We start from the raw sequence: 24,338 nt of genomic DNA, 5'->3' as shown, positions 1-24,338 counted from the left end.
TTAAGGAAGTCAAGCGTCTACTTACTGAATTGGGCCTTGAGGATGCGTGGGCTAATAGATCTGCCCCGCCTAAACAGACACTAAAGACGCTGTACTGGTCATGGGTGACGGTCACCAGAAACTGTAATTCCACCCTCTGTAGAACTTCCGTCGAATTTCTCTTGTTCAAGGATGTCCCTCATTGTGAACCATATTTAGACCTGATTAGCAAACCTTGGGACAGGGCACTTTATATTAAATTCAGGTTGGGATTATTGCCAGTGGGTAGATTGATAGCCAGCTGGAGGGCATCGTCGCATTCATCTTTATTCTGTCCTTTTTGTAACAGTAGGCCAGAGTCTGTGCCCCACCTACTTTTCGAGTGCCCAGCTTATATTGCCCCGCGCCACACTTGGCTAAAGCCTTTGTGTAGGAGTCTCGGAACTAGATCCCATCTTGAGGCTCTACGAATCTTAAGATCTGACCCCCGCCCTCTGTTTGCTTTCTGTATAGCTACATTTTTGGCTTGGGCATGGCGGATCCGGTCCCTCAGACTATAAACAGTACCCCAATAGCCAGCTGCACATCCCGCTTTAATGCCCATATCGGCTGCATGTAATTTAACTTATGAAATGAAATGTTTTTACACTGTATTGAGTTTTAATATATACATGTTCTTTTTTGTAAATGCTTTTTAAGATATGTGCAATATATCGAAATAAAGCTTGTTTCAATCAAACTAAAGGGACTGTTTGAGAAGAAAAATAAATAAAAAAGTGGTTTAAAGATTGCGTTGAAACAAATGTTAAAATTTAAAAAAAAGCATGATTATCTGACTAATAACACCAATGAGCATTAGTGTGCATATGTAACCCTCCAAACCTTAAAGGGCTAGATATTTGTTTAATTATCCTGTATAGAAGGGGTGAAATATTTGCTCCACACCCAGTGTGTTCTTAGTTCTGTTTATGTATCATGATAGCCTTTAAATGTTCACCTATGCAGAGTGCTTTTAACCAGGAGTTTCAGTTATTTTCCGAATGACAGCATGTGTAAATGTAAATCCGTTGTCTGAATGTTCTTTTGACAGTCATAACTCGGGCATCATTCAATATCTCAGTAGAATGATGTGGGAGTTTGGTGCTGACAGCAAGAAAAGTGTGTGTCAGCTGCGAGGCCAGAGCTAGAATGTTTATTACCAGAGAGTTATAGAGGCTAACTGCGAATTTTCTTCAGTTCACTTGAACATGCCTTGTTCCAGATATTCTTCTCCCTGGTGGTCTTTTATCTCAGAGCACTAACCACGGAATTTCCTTCTTGTACAGAGAGCCGTCCTAAGCTGCAGAACAAATGGGCTGTGGAAGCCGAGCTGAATCCCTACCTCAGTGCAAGGCTGTGGCTTGAGAGTGGGGCTCTGTGGTTAATGGAACCAGCTGAATAAGCATGGGCGGATTTTGCGGATCCACGATCCGCGGATTTTGCGGATTTGCGGATCCGCGGATTTGGGGCGGGGCTTCCATGCGAGTGCAGTCACTGAATTTGAGCATCAACTAGTTCGAGCGACCATGTGTGTGTTACTATGCAATCGCCCCTTCGGGCGCAGGGGTCCCTTGAGTGAGCTGTCCATCATAGTGGGTGAATGGCGGGCAGACGGTGCAAACCGCGAGTGTGTGGGCGGGGCCAAACGGGCAGGGCTATCATGCGAGTTCACACATGCTTCTAGTGTGTATAAAAGGTCAGAGAAAGATCAGTTCAGCAGATGAAGAGAAATAAGCTCCTGGTCACAGAAACAGCACGGGTATTGCGCTCGTGAAAGTCAAGGATGCAAAAGCCTCTATCCAGCATCACAGCTGATTTTCCACGGTAGAGTTAGGAAGAAGGCACACCTGTCCAGCCTCGACGACGCTCACAATTGTTTTTGGGCTAATGAATGAGTCACTGAATTTGAGCATCAACTAGTTCGAGTGACCATGTGTGTGTTACTATGCAATCGCCCCGAAGGGCGCAGGGGTCCCTTGAGTGAGCTGTCCATCATAGTGGGTGAATGGCGGGAAGACGGTGCAAACCGCGAGTGTGTGGGCGGGGCCAAACGGGCAGGGCTACCATGCGAGTTCACACATGCTTCTTGTGTGTATAAAAGGTCAGAGAAAGATCAGTTCAGCAGATGAAGAGAAATAAGCTCCTGGTCACAGAAACAGCACGGGTATTGCGCTCGTGAAAGTCAAGGATGCAAAAGCCTCTATCCAGCATCACAGCTGATTTTCCACGGTAGATTTGTGAAGAAGGCACACCTGCCTCGACGACGCTCACGATTGTTTTTGGGCTCACAGGAAGGGCGTGTTGTAACTATTTTAGGATGGCGCCGGCAAGCTGCCAGCGCCATCCTAAAATACTTACTAAATTAGCTTCAACAGGAAGCTCTAATAGATAAAATAAAGCAGGTGCGAGCAGATATGACAGATATGACAGGAACACCGGGCCAAGGTTAAGGCGGGCCAGGAGTGTAAACAGGTATGCCCAACTCACGGAGTCGAAGGCCCTGTCCATATCCGCCAGTAGGAGCGCCGCCTGCTCATCCCGAGCGCCCATGGTGTCAACCGCCGCCTGCGCCCACCGGATATTGTGGCGAGTAGCTCTACGGGGCATGAATCCGGCCTGGTCAGGATGGACCAGGTCTGTAATAAAGGGCAGCAGTCGGTTCGCCAAAGCCTTCGCAAGGATTTTGGCCTCGATATTTAATAGAGAAATGGGCCGGTACGAGTCGTGCCTGTCCGGCGCCCTGCCCGGTTTCAGGAAAACTACGATCTCAGCGTGGCGCCAATCTGGCGGCAGTTCCCCAAGGGCCCGTGCCGCCTCAAGCGCGCGCCTGTACTGAGGTCCCAGCTGGAGGTGGAACTTTTTGTAGAATTCGCACGGGTAGCCGCTCGGGCCCGGTGCCTTCCCTGTATTCAGCTGTCCCAGTGCCTCCCCGAGCTCCTCAGCCGTGAGCGGGACGTCTAGCGCGGTCCTAGTTTCATCGGAGACGGCCTGCGGCAGCAGGTCATCGAGATAAGCGGATATCTCCTCCGTCTCCAGGTAGTCCCGGGAGGCGTACTGCGTCTCATAATAATGGGCAAAGCTAGCTGCAAGAACGGCCGGGTCCGTCACTACCGAACCATCCTCCGCCGTGAGACCCGGCAATGTGAGAGGCTGGAAGGTCGCCTGACACAACCTGTGAAGCATCGTACAAGACTTGTCGCCCCATTGATAAATCCTGCTACGCGTGGCGAGCCACGCCAGCCTGGCCTCGTCATGTAGGACCGAGGCGTAGGATTGCTGCGCCTGCAAGAGCTGCCGTACCGTGTCCTCGCCACCCCATCCCGGCCACACTGTTCCAACTCCTCCACGCGAGCGGCGGCGGCCGTAATGGCCTCCCGATGCTTCCGCCGTGCAGCTGCACACCAAGCGATATCAACGCCCCGTATCGTGGGCTTCAGCGCCTCCCATACCACCATTGCATCCACGTCTCCTACAAGGTTATCTCGCCAATAATTATCAACCACTTCACGCAAGTGATGCACATACTCAGGCTGCTGTAGATGCCACGAAGACATCCGCCAACGAAACGGCTGTCGCTGCGAGGGGAGGTCTATAGTAGCCACAACTGGGGAGTGGTCAGACAGACCCCTGGGTAGGATCGCAGCGTCCCTCACACGGCTCAAACAGGCACCAGGCATAAAAATATAGTCAAGTCTCGAGAAGGAACCATGCACCGCCGACACATACGTGAATTCACGCGCAGCAGGATGAAAATGGCGCCACACATCGACCCAGCCCAAGCTATCCGCCGTTGCACGCAGTCTAGTATGCGCGGCAGCAGGGGGGGGATCTACAGCAACAGGCACCCGTCTCTGGCGGTCCGAGCCCACATCCATAACCTCATTCCAATCGCCCCCAACCACAGTCAACACATCCGGGATTTCATCCCATAACGTAAACAGTCTCTCAGACAGGGCCCACTGCATGGGAGGGGGGGCATAGACGCTACCAAAGACCACCGGTTCGGCACCCATCAGCCCCTTAATAAAAACATAACGGCCCTGGGGGTCAATCCACTGCTTTTCATGCACATACGCCACCCTGCAATGAACTAATATAGCCACCCCCCGTGAGCCCCTCGCGAAGCCTGCATGGTACACTTGCTGGAAGCCGAATCTCTGGAGGCTAAGGACCTTGGAGCCCAGCATATGAGTCTCCTGGAGCAACAGCACGTCCACCGCCTCCCTCTTCCCCCAGCGCAATATAGCACCACGTTTGATTTTATCGAGCATCCCCCTCACATTCCACGTTACAACACGAATGGCCTTATTAGGACACAGTTGTTCGATCAGCCAACATCAAGGCAGTCCACTCCATCAGGCCCTCCGCGCCACCCCGGCGCACCCCACCATCCACTCGATCCAACAGCAATATACACGTGTGGTCCCACCCCCCCAGCCCCAACTCCCACCATTCCACCCCAGGCCCGAACCCCCCCAAACAACAACAACAGATCAACTCCCCCCCAACCCCGCTCCCCCCACCCCTATACCTCATAGAACATTGAAGTATCTGTCACGGCATGGAGAGACCCGGGTCCAAAACGGAGGACCCAGGGCCCGCCATACCAATGGATCCCAACACCCCGGTCATCACGCACTCATCCCCCCCCCCAACAACACCCACAACTCGTGAGGGTCTAAGGCCCATAGAAGCCGCCTCCCGAGCCCGACAGCATTCCCACCAGTAGCTTCAAAATGTCTCAGGCGTATACAGTCTGGCATGAACGAAGCCCCAATACAACAGTCTCACCAGCCGATCCATCACAAGTAGGGCAACACATTACCGGACAGAGCCAGGGTCCACCAGAGTTCAACTGCCAGCATCGGAATGTTCAGAGTCCATCGTGCCGCTGGTCTGCGTCGCACTCGCGGAGGCTGACCGTTTACGTGATCTGGACCTCCGATGTCGTCCTTTTCGGTTTGGGCGGTTTGTCCGCTCCGGCGATGATCCCCGGGACCCGCCCGGGTCCAGCCCCGGCTGGGCATGCGGCCTGAGTATCACTGCTTCGTCAGTCCAACGAAAAACCTCTTCGGGCGTATCAAAGAAATGCGTCCGGGATTGGTACACCACCCGCAGGCGGGCCAGGTACAGAAGAGAGTACTGGAGCTTCAGGCCCTGCAACTTGGCTTTGGCGGCCACAAAAGACTGTCTCTGCTGCTGCACCATTTTCGTATAATCCGGGAAGATCATAATGTTGTGATTTTCATAGGTGAGCGAACCCTATGGCATCGCGGTCGTGGTAATTCAAAAGTCGAGCAATAACAGGCCGAGGACGCTCACCCTCCGGCGGCCGCTGAGTCAAGGCCCTGTGCGCTCGCTCGATCACGAAGCATGCGGACAGTGCCCCTTCGGGGAGCCAGCTCTCCAGCCATCGGGTCAAAAACTGCTCCATGCCATCTTTCTCACACCGCTCCGTAAAACCAATAAAGCGGAGGTTGTTCCTCCGTGCGCGCCCTTTGGCATCCTCCACTCGGGCAGCGAGAGTCTTTTGGATACACTCCACCTCCGCCATTCTTTTCTTCAGCGCGCCAATGTCCGTTTCAGTCACCGAGATTCGGGATTCGGTCTCAGTGATCCGCTCCACCGCATTGCGAAGGTCCTGGCGCAGCAGTGTAACGTCCGCTCCCACTGCCCCGATTTTAGCATCGAGCATGTCCCGGGATTGGGTGATGGCAGCCAGGATCGTTGCATTGTCCGGCCCTGACCCGCCGCTGCTGCCGGGTGCCCCGGAGCTACCACTGGGCCCCGTAAATTTATCGATAGGGCCTTGCTTAGGCGGGCCTCCCCACCACCCCTGGTCATGGCCGCTCTCAGGCTCAGCGGTTTCTCTCCTTGGGCAGGGCGGACACCTCCCGCGACGATTCTCAGTAGACCCTCGGGAGCAAACTCACAGCGAAGGAGTGACAGGGGTTGCTTCCAGGCCAGGGTAGTCCCCGTGTCGCGAAACTCGAGGCCCCGGCTTCACAAGGGCGGGGCAGGCCTTTACCACGCCGTGTCGCCTGCAAATGTCCTCCCAAGGCACAGCACTGGAGTACAGGGCACCTCTGCGATCTGTGGGCAACTGAAGCTGCAAGGCCGGGCCGGAATCCGCGTCGCCGATGCTACCTCCAGCAGCGTGCTTGCGACCGCCACCCGGCGTCCTGAAAATCGAGGTCCCCGGTCCACAGCCAACAACCTTGTAAACTTAGCAGTCCAGCCTAACCTCAATGTCATTATTTTTCTAGGCACACATTTTATTCCAGCGTAAGTCACCCTTTAAGTAGCCGATGACCACCAACATCACCACCTGATCAGGTAACAACTGTAAATGTGAAAAGGCTAGGCGAAATTGATTAAAACCCCTCACCTTTAAGAGGGGAGTAATAAGAACCTTTTACGCAACAAATTCATAGTATTTCCAGAATAAGACCAGGTGTATTAAGGTCTGGGGTGAGTTGTCATCACAGTGGCAAGTTAAGAGGGCATTTGGATCAAACTGACCTGGAGGGAAACAGATCATTGTACAGATAGAACCCAGGCCGAATTTAGTAAGCAATGATCTGTCCTTAGGATGTTTAACTTTTTTATGGTAAGGTAAGGTTATTGGTAAGGATCCACACCAATGACAGATTTCAGTAATAAGTAAGATATGTTGGAGTTTTACTCCATCACCCAGGCTTCCCTGTCATCTTTGAGTTTGTTTAAGAATCACTCCTTAAAAAGGTCACGATCACCCTTTTTAAGGAGGTGTGGCCTAATAAAAATATCCATGCAGTCTAGGGAACGAGCAACATATATTATATAATTATTGTAATGTAATGTAAGCGCTATTTATAAAGCGCACTGTGACCCAACGGGTATCCTGGCGCTGAGAGACGTAGGACCTATAGCCACAGATCGAGAGGGAGACCCGTGATGTGCTAAGAGCAGGAGAAAGACTGATGTTATACTCTAGGATAGAGCCAGGTCTTAATTTTCTTTCTGAACGGCGGTAGGTCTTCCATCTGTCGCAACTCAGTGGGGAGGCTATTCCAGAGCCATGCTGCTGCAACACTGAAAGCTTGCCCCCCTAATTTTGCTCTTCTAATCCTGGGTACGTTCACCCAGTTGGCCGTGGATGAGCGAAGATTATGAATAGGAGCATACCAGCCAGATTTGTTCTGCAATGGTTTGTGCCCTATACCGTGCAGTGCCTTAAACACAATACAACGTGATTTAAATTGAATCCTCTGCAGTATTGGGAGCCAATGGAGCTCCGCAAGGGCCTGGGAAGCAGAGGACTGCTGAGGTCTCATCAAAGTCAGCTTGGCCGCCAGTCTGAACTCTCTGTAGTCTCCCAAGTAAATACTTGGGGGACTCCAGCAACAAGGCATTACAATAATCCAGCCTGCTCATGATGACGCTCCTTACCACCAGTGCACATGCCTGTGTTGGTAGCATAGGAGGAATCTTCCTGAGAACCCTTATAAGGGAGAAACTACTCCCAACAATCTTGTTGACTTGCGTTTCCAAAGTCAACTTCTCATTGAAACAGATTCCCAAGTTGTGAACCGTCTCAAAGGGTACCAGTGGTGGATCAGATGAGATAGGCCAAAAATCAGTTGGGAGAGAGTATGGCACTTTCCCACCAGCACAGCATAAGATCTCTGTTTTGTCTGCATTAAATTGCAGAGAGCTATTTTTCAGCCAGTGTTTCACGTCCTGCATACCGGCATAAAAATAACCTTAGAGTGGTTAAATGATCCCCCTCCAGGGAAAGAATAAGCTGAGAATCGTCAGCATAATTCACCAGGCCTATATCGCGGGACTTAATAACAGTCATCAGAGGACGCATTAAACAGTACAGGCTGATCGCAGATCCCTGCCGGACCTCATGTCGAATCTCGGCGAACTTGGATAGATAAGGGGGAAAGGCCACTGCCTGACATCTGTCAGACAGATAAGATTGAAGCCACTTCAACGCCACACCCACCACCCGCTCCTTCAAACCGTTCCAGGAGGACCTTGTGGTTCAATCTGTTGAATGTGGCAGACAGGTCTAGCAAGATCAATATGGCAGATTGACCCCTGTCTGCTCGCATACGAAGATCGTCCAACAGTCAACAAGGCTGTCTCTGTCCCATTACCTGGGTGGAAGCCAAATTGAATGTCCTTCAGCTTATTATTGGCCTCCAGGAACTGGGAGAGCTCTTTGCTTACCAAACGCTCCATGATCTTCACAGGGTATGGTAGGAGAGAGATTGGCCTGTAGTTTTAAGACAAGCTGGGTCAAGTGAGGGTTTTTTCAGCAGAGGGGACACAACTGCTTGTTTCCAGCAGGTCAGAACCAACCCGCTGCACAGGGATTGACTACATAGCTGTCTTAAAAAAGGAAACAGTTCAGAGCCTAGCTCTTTCCAAACCCTATGGGGAAGAGGGTCCTAGGCTGACCCAGAGGAAACGCCTAAATCTGTTTTATTAAAGTTCTACTCAGAAGGTATAGCGAAATGATCTAAAAGAGGCCTCTGATCCAGTGGATTACTCACTCCCTCCCATCCCTCCTGCATCTCATGTGGAGGTCCACTAACCCTGCCATCAGAGCTATCCCCTTCCAGCCCTTCGATCATTTTATAGATCTTGTCTTCAAAGTAAACAGCCAATCTATCACAAAGTTCTTGCGTCAGAAGAACCTTATTTTTTGTACATGCAGGACTAGCAATAGCGTTCATAATTTTAAAAACACCCTTAGTGTTATTAGGTTCCTTCAAAATTATATCTGAAACATATTCTGCTTTAGCAGAGGCAATTTCTTTCTTATAGCTTAAAATGTACTCCTTCCAAGCTGCTTTATCTTTATCTAAGTACCCCTTCCTCCACCTCCGTTCTTCCTATCTGCAGTTTTTCACAGTACCATGGGGCGGAAGGTTTGCCTACTTTTTTGACCAATTTTAGAGGGGCAAGCAGATCAAGTTTATCATTTAAATGTAGACAAAGGGTCGCATAATTTCCCCCCACCTGTTTTCCAGGGTCAAAAGACCCTTCAAGATGGAGTACCAGGGAAACATTTGCTTTCTTCAGAAGACCTTTTCAATCCCGACTTAAAAAACTCCTAACTACCCTATTGGTAGAACCATTTTGCCTATTGTTATTTGTAACAGGGGCAAGATGGGCGATTAACCCACTGATAGCGAAAATCTAAACAGGGCACAACAGGCTTGTGTGAACTTGGAACAGCAACTGGGTATGCATGAAAGCCAGTTGTTCTGTTGATCAAATAATACCCCCAGATAGGGAAAGGTGGGAACCCTAATAATTTTATGCCCTTTAATGTTAATGGGATGTGTTCGAGCTTTCTTCCTCCCACAGATCATATAATGGGTCTGATGCACATCAAAATTGGTTGTGTAAACTGTGCATGAAAGCAACCAGATTTCTAAACACACCATAAGTAGACAGTACTTTTTGATGATTACTCTGCAAATTACATTAGGAAGTGGTGATGTCTTCGCCCACCATTATTTTCTCAAGTTTTTATCCATTTGTAAGACTCTAGTAGCTAGATGTACCAAGGCTCTTTGTGGTTTCAAAGTGTACGATTCGCAAAATCAGACTGTTTGCAACTGCAAAATGGCCTTTTGGTATGGACCAAACACAAATTATGATTCAGTAACATGTATCCGAATCACGTTTTGGGTTGGCAACTTCAGACTGAAATGCTTTTTGAAGTGGCTTGTTTAGGGCGTCCCTTTCAAATAGTGATTCGGAATGGGAGTAGTAATGTTTTGCGGCTAAAATCGGGTTGCAAAATATTAATACCTTACCAACTACACAAATGAAGCGATAACCCACTTGCAAACAGGGAGGATCCCGCAAGGGACCCCTTCGCCTTTGTGACTGTTGACTAAGAACCTTGCCTACTCTTAAAAAATGTTTGTATAACTTTTCATTTTTCCTTTAGGAAAACAGGATGTTTAAAAAAATAATATATATATATATATATATATATATATATATATATATATATATATATATATATATATATATTTGCTTTATTTAAAAGCAATTACACACATATATATATATATATATATATATATATATATATATATATATATATATATATATATATATATAATTGCTTTATATAAAAGCAATTACACATATGGCGGTCTACTGACCCCAGCAAGCCTCCATCCCTGTGATGGCTGCAAATCGTACTGGGTCGCAATATGCAGCCTACTTCAATATTATTCAAGAGCTAAATCAAATTTCGAGCCACAACGATTTGATATTTTGTGATCCCACCTATTATTACATGGGTGAGGTTGCAAAATACCACACTGATCACAAATTGCGACCATTGTTAAGTACATCTGGGCCTATGTTAATTAAATGTAAGTGTAAAAAACAAAAAGTATACCCTTATTGAAAAGTACAGACACTGATATTAGTTTTACTTAAAGGGATTACAGGGAGCTTAGTAATGCTTGGCCTTAGGGCTCTGAGTGCTTCTCCCTTCTCCTCTGTTTTACTAGACAGCATCTTTTCGAGTGAAATTAGAAATCTAGGCACACTTGCGGAGTTTCACCAGGGAATTGAAAGGTCCATTAAATATGTCACTGGCGACCGGGGTGTTTCACAGAGCTCTAAATGTAAAGGTAGTCACCAAAAAGATAAGAATAGTTCACTTACAGTTTATTGGTAATTTTTATTGGGTGCAGCGTAACAGCGCTTTGATAAAGCAGCCTCCTAGCACAACCTTGTGGCACTGGTGTCAAAATACTACAAAAGAGCTCAACTTTTCCCTTTTTTAAAGTGTAAGGGAACGACCACAGCAGGTAAAATGTTTTAGGGCTTGGAATGCTGAAAATGCTTGCTCTGTTTTTGTGGCATCTACATATGTCTTCAACTATATTACACATGTATTTTTTTTTATTGTGCTGTCTGTGACAAATACGTTTGTAAGATGGTTCCTAGCAGTACCAGATACCTGTACCCATTACGCAAATCACACAGAAGGTTTACAGCACTTTGGGGCAGATGTACGACTGTTTTTTGCAGTCACTAACGGGAATTTGGCCCATTTGCGACCACAAAAAAATCAGTGGTGGTATGTAAAAACGCTATTTTGCGATTCACTGACTCTTAAAATAGCGTTTGCAACTCACTATTAGGAAAGGCGTGCCAAGGGTGTCCCTCCCTAATAGCGACTCTAACACCAATGTACTATAGTTTTGCCGCCGTATTTGCAGTCCCAACACACTCGCAGTTTACCACCTACTTTAAGTAGGTGGTAAACCACTCACAAACAGGAAGGGGTCCCCAGGGGACTCCTTTCCCGTTGTGATTGTGTGCAAAAATATATTTTAGGAGCAGGCATTGGTCCCATGAACCACTTCCTGCCCTTTAAAGATGAAACTGAAAAGTTTCATTTTTTTTTAAATGCATCCCGTTTTCCTTTAAGGAAAACGGGCTGCATTTAAAAAAGAAAAATCTGCTTTATTGAAAAAGCAGTCACAGACATACATGGTGGTCTACTGACCCCAGCAGGCCACCTTCCTTGTGAGTGCTAGCCATTCGCAATGGGGTCGCAAATTGCGCTTGCCTCATGAATATTGATGAGGCATGCAATTTGCAACCCCATTGGGAATTGCAAACAGTGTCTGAGACACTGTTGTACATTCAGTTTAGCAAGTTGCAAATTGCGAGTCGCAATTCTGCACAATTTGGACTTGCTAAACTGAATGGTCGTACATCTGGCCCTTTATTTTCATCGGTCCCCGAGATGAAGAAATTCTACAAAATAGAACTGTGCTCCTTGGTTGAGAAGAACATGGGTAAGTGATTGCAATGTCACTTCTTCTTTGTCACCATATTCGTAGCATGAAAGGTTTATTTCTGGCGGTAGCCTTGAAATTGTGCTTAGTCTTCAAGATGCTAAGTAGCCCAGTGGTTCAAAGAACAGTTTCCGAACAGAAAATGCATTGAAATGTACTGTCAGACCTGGAAGTGGATTGGTCAATTTTCCTTAGATTACAATGATGTCATATCTTTGAACTAGGCAAAGCTGATGCGGTGCAGCCCATTTCATACTTTGTTTTATAACTTAAATGTTGCTTGTTCTGTATTTGATGTACTTCACATATCACAGTTTTATGTTGATTGTTTTTAATTGTATTTTATAAGAAAAGGCTTGTGTCGAAAGCTGATAAATATGTTCTTTAAAAAAGCATCAGCGGAAAGAAACCCCACAAAACCTAAATGGCTTTCCTGAGTATGTCTCTCTAGGCCATTGTGTTTTGAATGAGCATGTGTGAAATTACAATTTAAATGATTTCACCTGAGCAAAACTCCATCTGCAGTTGAGATATCAAACAATAATCGTTTTTAATGGGATTTGTTTTTGGAAAAGAAGCAACTGTGGCCCATTACATGAGGAAAGGGTAGCAAGAGACTTCGCAACTGTCATTAACATTTACAGTAGTAGGTGTTTGCTTACTTGCTGAGAATGTCAGAAAGGTCCCCTTGACAGAGCTTACATTAAAAACCATGGGCCATATTTATGACTCGGTTTGCGTCGCTCTTGCACCACGCAATGTAGTGCAAGAGCGACGCAAACCTTAAGTCAGATATTTGAAGCCACGCGAAGCCTCTATGCGTTGCCTTGAGTGGCTCCAAAAATCTGGAGTAAGGCAACGCAGATCGCTCTGTTGTGTTACTCTGCCCTGGGAAGGCTTCCATAAACGCTGCGTGGGTGTTCCCATGCGACTCTCATGGTTTTTGAAGCATTCTCACATTTACAGAAACTTGTAAACCTGGGAATGCGCCCAAAAAATAAGCTTCCCCTGGAGAGGCGGAACAAGGAGAAATATCTTTAATTCTTCTTGTTACTTCTTCTTTCTGTGTGTGCTGCATTCTGCAGCACACATAGATAGAGGAATATGTCTCTCAGGATTGTTTTTGACTTGCGCTGCGCCATTTTTCATAAATATATCCCCCAGTATGTTGATTGACTTACACCCCTTTACAGCGTGGTGACCAAGAACCATTCCCAACCTTACTATAAGAGAGACGCACTCATTGATGAACTAGATGCGGTCTGTAAACATTTGTTTCATATACAATCAATTCTTTTAAAACGTAACAATGCAAGCTGAAATATAGATTACAGGGAAACCTCCTTAGTCCCTTCAGACCATAAAGCCAATCGTATACCTCCACCCAGGCCAATTAGGTAGTGATTAGAATTTTGTGTCACATATACATTGATCTTTCAGACAAAAAACTCTGTATACTTAAGACAATATACGGAAAACGACTTCTTCAATACTCATTCAGTAAAGTTGTCTTTTGCCATAGCGCTGGGACTCTCGCTGAGGAGCTGTGTGTTGAACAGAACCAGTCATTCATTCATTCGTTCTTTTTTTTAAAGTTTTCTATCGAGTAAACAATGTTTTGCCAAGATATCTCCAAATGTTAACTGCTACTGTATGGTTTTAAGTTCGCATATAAACTGCCAAAGCTTTATAACCCCTGAAGACCCCAAATTGGGGGGAATCCCATAATTTGACTGATTTAGACACTGAAGTATCATAATTCAATAATTCGACGGAGCCTTTATGTAGTCTTTTTAATGCTTTCTCTAACTCTAGTTTTGTAAGGTGCACAGATTTTATAAAGTTCAAAAGTTAACAAGGAAAACAATGTTACTGATTTTTCTTAGAAACGTAAAGTGAATCAGACTTATTATTTGTTACTTTTTTTCTTTCCTTTAGCCCACTTTCATTGTCCTGTTGACTGTGCGAATAACACTTTGGAGTGATGCTCTCTCACCACTGTACCTACTGCTTACTCTGGCTTTTAAAGAACTTAGGTCTGATGTAGAGTTTGGTGAATGAATACTCCATCACACACGTGACGGATCTACTGCCTGCCTTTTTACAGGTGCATTATAACCTAATGCACTTATAAGAAGGCGGGCAGAATATCTGTCACGTTTGTGATGCAGTACCCCTCCGCCACAAACTAAATCAGCTCTCTGCACCACAGTGAGAAAGTGAATCTAGTTAAAATATTGAGTGGCCCAAATTATAATTATATACTGGGTTACTTGAGTTATGTGACAGTGGATGACAAAGGTATACAGTAGGCTTGAGTAAATTATACATTATGTGTGGCTTAATGCGATGCATTCTGTGGCAGTATTATTGAAATACTTTATGGACAAATAGTTCATCCCTTATTACCAGTGTCATACCTGAATACAGTAATCCGTAATTGAAAGGTAACCAGTCAACCTTTGCAAAGAGTCAGTCAGTGTATGTGGTATTGTTTTTTTTTCCCGGTTTGTCTTTTATTAATATTTGATTTATTTAAGCTAGTAAACTGCAATCTATTTTTTGTAAAATCTTCAAATTATGCAGCAGACTGTGGATGTTGTAAATTCCTAATTAAAAGGAAAACGCAGCAGCTGCAGAATTGCAATATTTACAGTGACCCCCGATTAAGTAGTAGGCCGAATTTAGTCCATTGTTACAGGTTTACTATAATGCAAATCAACGCAAAAAGTGTTGTCTTTCTATGACAGCCAGCTATGATCAAATGAAGCTCGTCGTTGCACTGCTGTTACACCATCTTTGTGCCCTTTGACTTAGCTTGCTGATGCTATGATATTAACATAAATTCCACCCTGAGTATAGATGTCAAGTAAATTATGATGTTGCTAAAACCAAGCACACGGGAATTTTGTATGAATAAACATCAGAATCTTCAGTTTCTGCTAACTTCCACAATAAAAATGGCTTCTTATATACCCAATTAGTTATCACATTACTTTACTGTAAATTCAAACCAGGAGAAATTAAGATTTTAAATGTGTTATGTTTTACTAGGTCAACTATAGTGCTCTACAATCTGGAATCTTAAACAGGGCCTGATCAGTGAACACTGTACACAAATTATTATAAATAATACATTAATCTATTAATTCCATCTGCTGTCTTATGAATCAGTAAGCACATTCCTCTGGTTCTGAATTTGGTTCATTCTGTCCCCGTGTTAGAGTATTTCCCGCCTTCATTTGTTTCTTTTGGGCTTTTTGTCTTCAATCTTTCGCAGGAAGAGTATTCCAATTTCTGTCACTTCGTCTCCTTTAAGTCTGTCTTGGATGAACCTTACGTCTGCTGGCAAATGAATCTGGAAAGGAAAAATGGGACAATCATTCACGGTATAGGAGTTGAGATTTTGTGATAAATAGTCATTGATTTTTTTGTTCAGTATATGAAGGTTTTGATTTATTACCAATTTTCTGAAGTATGTTTACCCTCAAGGGTGTAGAGGAGCAGTTTAGAATAAAAATGCACGTTTACGTCAAAACAGCCATTAAGATGGTGTTCAATTAAATAATAGTCAAAAGTGGTCCACATATTATTAAAAATAGGCCACAAAAGGTCAGTCCTAACAGATATTGCCCTACCCTCACTCCACTGCCCAGAAAAGTTACCTACATCGGCCACTTACACTGTAGGAGGTCTTGAATGACCTGAAAGCCGATAGACAATACACTTCCAGTGTCTAAGGAAGCAGTCTTTGTAATCCGTCTTGTACCATACCAGACTAGCCACAGCCAAATTAATCGTACTTTTATATTAATACCGTGAGCCAAACCTTTCAAGACATCTGTCGGTCTTTGGGCAGACTTCCTTTTGTCTCTGCTGCTGTCTTTTCGTCTATCCTGCCGTCTTTTACCTCATCTTCCCCCATCACACTTCCCCCCTCACCCCTCTTCTCTATTTGTCTCACCTTTCTTTCCTCTACCAATTTGTTGCGTAATTTTTTACGTAATGTGTATTTGTTTTCATTCTCTGCAACATAGTGTAGCCTAATGTAAAGTGCTCTGATACCTACGGGTCTAGCCAGCACTATATACAACTCATAAATAACGTTCCTCTGAACTTCTGTTGGATCTTTGACGACACCCCATGGGCGTCAAAACTGTTTGTACTCACCTCGATGCACGAGCAACCTTGGCTGATGCCGGGTGGAGCTGTCACATGCAGCTAAAGAGAAGTCTGGCCCTGGTTTCACTCCCTCGGCCGTCACCTACCCAGTGGGACATCTGACATTGTTTTCCTTGTCTCTCCCATTGTGTGTTCCTTCCTTCCCCCTGCTCCTACCCCTGTGACTCTGATCTAAGTGCTGTAACTATGTAACCCGTAACTCGCTGTAACTCATGTAAAGTGCTCTGATACCTCCGGGTCTAGCCAGCGCTATATAAAACTTTTCAAATAAAATAAAATAAATATTTTAACAGACCCAGGTGTCATCTGGAACCCAAATCTTGACTAACATGAAACGAGACAGATGTCCGATTCTACGGCACCCTCCCACTGAACATTCATGATAGGGTGGCTATATTCAGAAGGATGTTTCTCGTCTGCTTTTTGTACATTTTTCAAAACTTCCCACTAATATTTACGCACATTTGGCTGTGAGATCTCACCACCGCTCACCAGGGCTAACCAATGCCCTCGAATAGCCCTGGATAAGTGCTCTCACTTGGTGTATTATGGCCTTGGCAGGCGTCAACCTCTATTACTGAACCCACAACTCCTGGTGAATAACAATTGGTTGAGTGGTGGATGGGGTGACCCGACATGCTGCTGAGCTGTCCCTCCTGGCATTGATAGTTCAAGTTCCATTCCTACTCCAATTAACCTTCGTTATCTGTAACTTAATCTCATCTTCTAGTTTTCTTTCTCATCTATTTTCTGGCACTGTAATAATTTTCTCTATTCATTCCGTCAACCATTTCCCACATGCCACCTTTTAGAGATTGTCTCTCAGCCATTGGGTGTTGGTGTTCCTGGATATCTCACAGAGGGAGATATCCCAATGCACATTTTCTGCCAGCTAGTTTCCCACCGTGAAAATTCCTCTTAACCAGTCCTTATCCAGAATCTGTTTCTATGGCCTGTCCTGTTTTTTTCCTCCGCCCCGCAACTTAAGGAGTTCTCTCTTGTGATGGTGTTTTTTTAACCCCTTGGGCGCTCATGAAAAGCTCAGCTCATCATAAGGCATAGTGGCGCTGTGCTCATGACGAGCTGAGCTCATCATGACCGCCCCGGAACTCCCACGCAGGGATAATTCCCCTGCTGTGCTGGGCGTTCCATTAAATGGGCATGGAACACAGCGCCACTGTGTTGCGTGACGAGCCGAGCTGGTCACGAGCACCGCAGCGCCGCTCGCGCCCCCCTCTCCCCCCACCGCGGGGGATTTAGCCTCGCGGGGAAGAGGCTAAGACGGGGGAAGTTTAGAGGGATCATTCTCCCCCAGCTCCTACACTGTTTTTTCCCACCTGCTACATGTGTGCATTGAAGTGGGGAGTTATCCAGTTGTGCGCTAGATGCGGAACAAAATCTGCATTCTGGTCACTGGATTTGAAGAGAGAGGTAGAAGGCTTTAGCTTACACCAAGAACACCTTTTTAGCAAAGTAGAAGGAATTTATGTACAGTTGTAACCTTCCCTGTTTTACTGAATTAAAGCAAACAAGGAAAGTGTAGAAGACACCATCACAATTTACTAAATTATATTCATATATTTCCTATGTATATATCAAAAATATTATAGGATCTTCCAAGTGAATAAATGTATATATTAATTTATTAATGTCTTATGATTCATTTGCTCATCAATTTGCAAGCTTTGGGCAATACAAAATATCACATTAATAACACACATATACATAGGTTTCTCTACCAATGAACAGAACAAAATGAACGATAATAAGAACCAAAACGTGAAATGGTACAGTCATCATACAGATACAGCTTCATCGAAGATAAGTTAAAGGAAATCCGTCTCACCTGTCCCTTTATTTGATCTCTACCATAGGGGTTCGCATTACCAAGTGAATATTTAAAGTTGTTTATTTGTTCATAACTGGTTTCAGGTAGATAGCACATGTTTTGTTACAGAAGTGACTGTCTAGCCTAGGGCCACTTCATGACAGTGAAGTCTCAAAATTGTTTTCAAAATGAAAGAAACGTTTAAGTATTCACGTGGAATATCCTGTACTATTTCTAGAATATATCTATCTATATATATCTATATCTATTATATCTATATATAACAATTATATGAGTTAAATTTCGAAAATGATTATGGTTTCGTCTACCCTTTACTTGATTGTTTTATTGTCTAGTGGATAGCCTGGCGCGTTTGGTCAATCAATCAATCAATCAATCAATCATGGGCATTTGTAAGCGCGCTACTCACCCGGAAGGGTCTCAAGGCGCTTGGGGGGAGGGGTCCGTTGCTGCTTGAAGAGCCAGGTCTTGAGGAGCTTCCTGAAGGAGAGATGATCCTGGGTCAGCCGGAGGTGGATCGGGAGGGAGTTCCATGTCTTAGCTGCCAGGTAGGAGAAGCATCTTCCCCCGGCGGTGGCTTTGCGGATGCGTGGTACGGCGGCAAGGGCGAGGCTGGTCGATCGTAGCTGGCGGGTGGGTGCGTAGAACATCAGGCGGTTGTTGAGGTACTTGGGGCCCAGGTCGTGGAGGGCCTTATGTGCGTGGGTGAGGAGCCTGAACGTGATCCTCTTGCTGATGGGGAGCCAGTGCAGGTCTCTCAGATGGCCGGAGATGAGTCTTTTCTGAAGTTTGGCTGTGGTTCCAGCGTAGAGGGTGTTTCTGTAGTCCAGTCGGCTGGTGACGAGTGCCTGGGTGACCGTCTTCCTGGTTTCGGTGGGGATCCATCGGAAGATCTTACAGAGCATGCGCAGGGTGTTGAAGCATGATGACGAGACGGCGTTGACTTGTCTGGTCATCGAGAGGGAGGAGTCCAGGATGAAGCCCAGGTTGCGTGCATGGTCTGTTGGTTTCGGGGTGGTGCCCATGGCAGGGGGTCAACAAGAGTCGTCCCAGGCGGAGGGCGATGGTCCGAGGATGGGGACTTCCGTCTTGTCTGAGTTCAGCTCCAGGCGACTGTTCTTCATCCATTCGGTGACGTCTTTCATCCCTTCATGTAGGCTGGCTCTGGCGGTGGCGGGGTCGTTGGTGAGGGAGAGGATCAGCTGGGTGTCGTCGGCGTAGGAGATGATGTTGAGGTTGTGTTTGCGTGCGATGGCTGCGAAAGGGCTTCTGTAGAAGTTGAAGAGGGTTGGGCTGAGCGATGACCCTTGTGGTATGCCGAAGATGACTTCGGTGGCCTCGGATCTGAACGGGGGGAGGCGGACTCTCTGGGTTCTTCCGGCGAAGAACGGGATGATCCACTCCAGTGCCTTCTCTCGGATTCCAATGTTGCTGAGGCGCTGTACTAGGGTGCGGTGGCAGACAGTGTCGAACGCTGCAGAGAGGTCCAGGAGGATTAGGGCCGCTGTTTCCCAGTTGTCGAGCAGGGATCTGATGTCATCAGTGGCTGCGATGAGGGCAGTCTCGGTGCTGTGGTTGGCTCGGAAACCGGACTACGAAGGGTCGAGGGATCCATTTGTCTCGAGGAAGGCGGTAAGCTGTCTGTTGATGGTCTTTTCAATGACTTTGGCAGGAAAAGGGAGGAGCGAGATGGGGCGGTAGTTCTTGAGGTCGGTGGGGTCCGCTGTTGGTTTCTTCAGGAGGGCGCTGAGCTCCAAGTGCTTCCAGGTCTCCGGGAAGGTGGCGGTGTTGAAGGAGGTGTTCATGATGTCCCGGAGTTGGGGTGCGATGATGGAGTCGGCCTTGTTGAAGACGTGGTGGGGCAGGGGTCGGTTGGTGATCCGGCGTGGATGGTGTTCATCGTGCTGGTGGTGTCTTCGGTGCTGGTTGGGGTCCAGGCGCAGAGGGTGTGGTGGGGGGCGTTTGTTCGGTGGTTGGGTGCGTGGTTGGTGTGCCGAAGCTGTTGTGTATATCAGCGATCTTGTGGTGGAAGAACGAGGCGAGTGAGTCGCAGAGGTCTTGCGAGGTAGTGATGTCGTTGTTTCCTGCGCTAGGGTTGGAGAACTCTTTGACAATGCTGAAGAGTTCCTTGCTGTTGTGGGCATTGTTGTCCAGTCGCTCTTTGATTGCTGTCTTCTTGGTGGTGCGGATCAGCTGGTGGTGTTTGCGGGTGGCGTGCTTGAGGGCCGTCATGTTGTCCGTGGTCTGGTCGTGGCGCCAGGCTTTCTCGAGGGTGCAGCAATTCTTCTAGGAGGTCTTGAGTTCGTCGGTGCACCAGGGGGCTTTTTTTCTGCCGAGTCTGCTGGGAGGGTCCTTCAGTGGTGCGAGGTCATCTGCACAGTTGGTGAGCCACTGTGTGAGGTTGCTGGCTGCTTTGTTGGGGTCCGTTGTGCTGGCGGGGGGGTTCTGGCGGAGGGAGGTGGTGAGCTGCTCGGCGGTGATCTTGTTCCAGCTCCTGCGAGGACCCTGTTGCAGGTGGTGGTTGGTCGTGGTTTTTCTGAAGCTGAAGTGGATGCATCTGTGGTCCGTCCAATGGAGTCCGGTGGAGTGGCTGAAGGAGATGTGCTTGCTGGAGGAGAAGCCGGGGTCAAGCGTGTGTCCGGCGTAGTGGGTGGGGGTGTTCACCAGTTGCTTGAGTCCGAGGTTAGCGAGGTTGTCCAGCAGGGTGGCGGTGTTGCGGTCCTTGTTGTTCTCCAGGTGGAAGTTGAGGTCCCCTAGGAGGATGTAGTCGGCGGAGGGGAGGGCATGCGGGCTGATGAAGTCGGCAATGTCTTCGCTGAATTGGGTGCGTGGTCCCGGGGGTCTGTAGATGAAGGTGCCTCTGAGGGTGGTCTTGGGGTCAGTGTGTATCTGGAAGTGGAGGTGTTGAAGGTGTCATCGGGGTTGGTCGTGATGCGGATGGTATTCTTGTGTACGATGGCGATACCTCCTCCAGTCTGGTTGACGCAGTTCTTCCGGGTGATCTTGTATCCGTCAGGGATGGCTAAGGAGATGTCAGGCGCTGAGGAGGCGTTCATCCAGGTTTCTGTGAGGAAGGCGACGTCAGGTGATGTTGTGTCGATCAGGTTCCAGAGTTCGACGGCGTGTCTGTGGGTGGAGCGGGTGTTGAGCAGGATGCACTTGAGGTGGTTGTTGTTGGTGCTCGGCTTGTCGGGTGCGGTGCAGGTCCGGAGGCAGGTGAATTTGCAGGTTTGCATGGGTGCGAATCGGGTTGGCTCGGTAGCAGGCGGGGTTTCGGCCGGCGTTGAGTGTGTGGAGGGTGACGTCGTCTTAGATCTGTTGTGTGGTCTGGCGTTGTCTGGGGTCAGGGGTCCTGGCGCTGGGCGCGGTCCAGACGCGGATGGGCGCAGACGGGCTTGCCTTGCGCACAATCGGCACACCCGCTGCGCGTGACCGCTGCTTGTGACCCGCGTACGCGCGGGTTCCATTTAAGGCGAAGTGGGAGGGAGGAGCAGCTGGGAGGCGGGAGCAGGGGGCCAATGGGTTTGACAGAAATGAAAAGGGGTGGGGCCGCGAGGGAGCAGCGGCGGGGAGCGGAGTGGGGGATCACACAGGGGGAACCGAGACAAATTAACAAGGCACAATAATTCTACTTACAGAAAAAAGAAGCACTAAACAGTAATAACAGTTGAAATACAGGCACAGAGGGCAAAAAGCGGCAGAAAACGGGCAAAATCGCGAGCAGCAACGAGGGGGCACCTGAGGCCAGGGATGGACCTGTGGCGCTGTGGGGGAGCCGCGCCAACAGCTGGTGGGCCGTGCGGCGTGGGGGTGTCCTGGAACAGGTCACACCTGTCCTGGAACAGGTAGAACTAATTCATTTACAACTAGCTACTTCTCATATTTTGCAGCTCTAGAAGTCTTTGTACCCTATCTCTTTTTCTAACTGCCCAATCAAACCCTCCATAATAAACCCATAACATAGGTTTTAACTTCAACAACATGAGGAGGTTCACTAAACTCCTCAGAGTTGGTGTCACTTCAGACCTTGTCAACCTACTCAACATCGAGTGCCCTACTATTCCGCAAAAATGCTGATCACTGGCTGCACTGTTAATCAGCAGGCATGGCGGTGTGGCTATCTAGTCCTGAACTTGTTTACATCTTGCTTACACTTTACAAATTCCTCAGTTGAGACTTCTGCGCCCTTTAGTATCTCCTCCAGTCCTTGCCCACCTCTGCCAACTGCATACCACCGGACTTACTACAAATTTCTCATTGTAGTGTTCATATCCATTTATAATCTGGCCCCCCATACAATATCTAACAGGAACCATCTCTCTCTATTTGTACCCCATGGCAACTTCTTCAATGCCAGTCCAAATACCATCATACAATCCCCAAGACCCTTTCCTACTCACCGTGATCCTTCCCATTCAATCTCCAAAGCTAGTCCCGATAAATTCTGCCTCGCACCTTCCAATTCAATGTTGGCATTTGTCACTGGAACTAATCCTTGCCTTGTTTTGGACATCATTTCTGTAGGATTGCTCATCCCCTGCTAAACCCTTTTTTAAATGTATTATTAAAATAAACGAATGCAAATCTGCACCATAACATTGTGCTCAAAAGCGTGTGGCGAAAGCAGTGGTTTTGCCTTTCATTATGTTAGAACGCAGAAACATAATTTGTTTTTGTATGGGACGTATTCTAGCCAAGTAATAGTTGATTATATGGTGGCTTGATTGTTTATATTATAGTGACTTTCTTCTTTTATAAGCGCTTGTAAAATCACCATGTATCACCAAGTAGACCAATGATTCAACAAGCAATGCATTAAAGCAAGTCTCTCCTGCAATAGAGATAGTCTGTCTGAAGCACCATTGAGGACAGGCCCTCACAAGGTCAATAGGTACTGCCTTGAGAAGTTGGTGTGTTGGTTATGTTTCTTTTTATTGCGATGATCACCTTTCCCTGTTGTTTTATGCCCTACAGAATGAGTACTTTCCCCTCTCCAGGCAGACCTTCCGAGTGATGGACGCGGAACTACGCTCCTATTATGGCTCGGGAAACAGCAGAGAATTGCACTGACCACATTACAACGTAACCAATATATTGGAGGGGGATCTTGTTACCGGATATATTGGCCTACTACCCCTGTGAATTAATGGATACATGCTACGGTAGACCATCCCACCTATAGGCTAGAAAGGGATATTATGGCGACTCGCAAATGCATGCATTATCTCTATAGAGGACAGGGCAGGGGGCGCCTACTCCCAGCCACACAAGGCACACTAGAGGTATGGGTTGGGCACACAGACCAACAAAACAGACACCCCTCTGGCACTGTCCCTGGTTAAAGGAGCTCCACAAACTGAGGGGCTTTGAGGAGTGGGACCCCATAGGCATTTCCACGAAAGGGGATATCGTAGCCGAGGGCAAACTTAAAAGCTTCCGAGCACTGGAGACAGATTTTGGGTTACACACCTACCAGTTTTTTAAGTATGCACAGCTGCGACATGCCTGGCTAGTGGAGAGCTTGTTATCCTCCTCACTGCCAGAGTATGCATCACTGGTGGGACGCCTACTGCAGGAACATGTACTCAGTAAGGCAGTATCAGTAACATACCGGACCCTGAATAATAATACACCGGACAGGCTGGGGAAATTGAGGGAATTGTGGGAACTGAATTTAGGTACTCTAGAAAACGTTGACTTGGAAGCAGGCCTAATGCACCATCGGGAGGTGGCCATTAAATCCCGCCTCCATCTTATTCAATATAAGATATTACACAGAATATACTATGATATGGCCCGGCTCCATCATATGGGCTGCGCCAGTGACCTGAATTGTTTGAGATGAGGCTAGGAACAGGGGGACTTTTACCATACCATTTGGTACTGCACCGTCATACAGTCATATTGGGAAATGGTGCTGGGGGAACTGAGCAAGGTTTTAGAAGAGACATTGCCCCTGGACCCCAAATTCATACTGCTGGGCATACCTGGGTATGTAGATCTGTGCTGTCCGCAGCTTATCTTCCCTATGTTGGCTCTAGTGGTAGCGAAAAGGGATGAAGCTAGAACATGAGGGGGTGGCGTTGGCTCCCCAGCTTCGAGAATGGAAGATGGGGATGGACATGTACATGGCGGCAGAGAGGGTCACAAACAAAGCAAGAGGTTGCCCACGAAAATTCTGTAGGGTATGGTGTAAATGGAGGTAATATTATGGGCTTGATGGAGGACTGGGCGATGATTAGTTGGCCTATAGAGGGAGCCACATTTCACTTCTGTCAGGACAGCCGGCTGGCTCGTCCCCGGACACTTTGGAAGAGGAACACATGGGGGTTGCTGCAGCAAAGATCAATGATTAAGTGGGACTTACAAATCCATACAGCCAGCAAAGGGGGGGGGGAGGTGGGAATCTATGTGATGTGGATAATATATGTAAATTTCTGCATGAATGTAAC

At 47.2% G+C, this 24,338-nt stretch overlaps 1 protein-coding gene across 2 annotated transcripts in view; it reads right to left on the bottom strand.

The window, feature by feature from the left end:
- Nucleotides 1-14,884: 14,884 nt before the first annotated feature.
- Nucleotides 14,885-24,338, bottom strand: part of TRAPPC3L (trafficking protein particle complex subunit 3L) — a 606,266-nt gene continuing 596,812 nt past the window's right edge. For both annotated transcript variants that reach the window (XM_086927373.1, XM_086927374.1), the window contains one exon: nucleotides 14,885-15,213. In XM_086927373.1, the coding sequence (XP_086783499.1) occupies nucleotides 15,094-15,213 (120 nt within the window). In that variant the 3' untranslated portion in view covers nucleotides 14,885-15,093. The remainder of the gene's footprint in view (nucleotides 15,214-24,338) is intronic.

This window comes from Lissotriton vulgaris, chromosome 6 (assembly GCF_964263255.1).
Source record: "Lissotriton vulgaris chromosome 6, aLisVul1.2, whole genome shotgun sequence".
In the NCBI taxonomy this organism is placed as follows: domain Eukaryota; kingdom Metazoa; phylum Chordata; class Amphibia; order Caudata; family Salamandridae; genus Lissotriton; species Lissotriton vulgaris.
The sequence above is the reverse complement of the archived record's forward strand: the minus strand, read 5'-3'. Positions and strand labels throughout refer to the sequence as shown.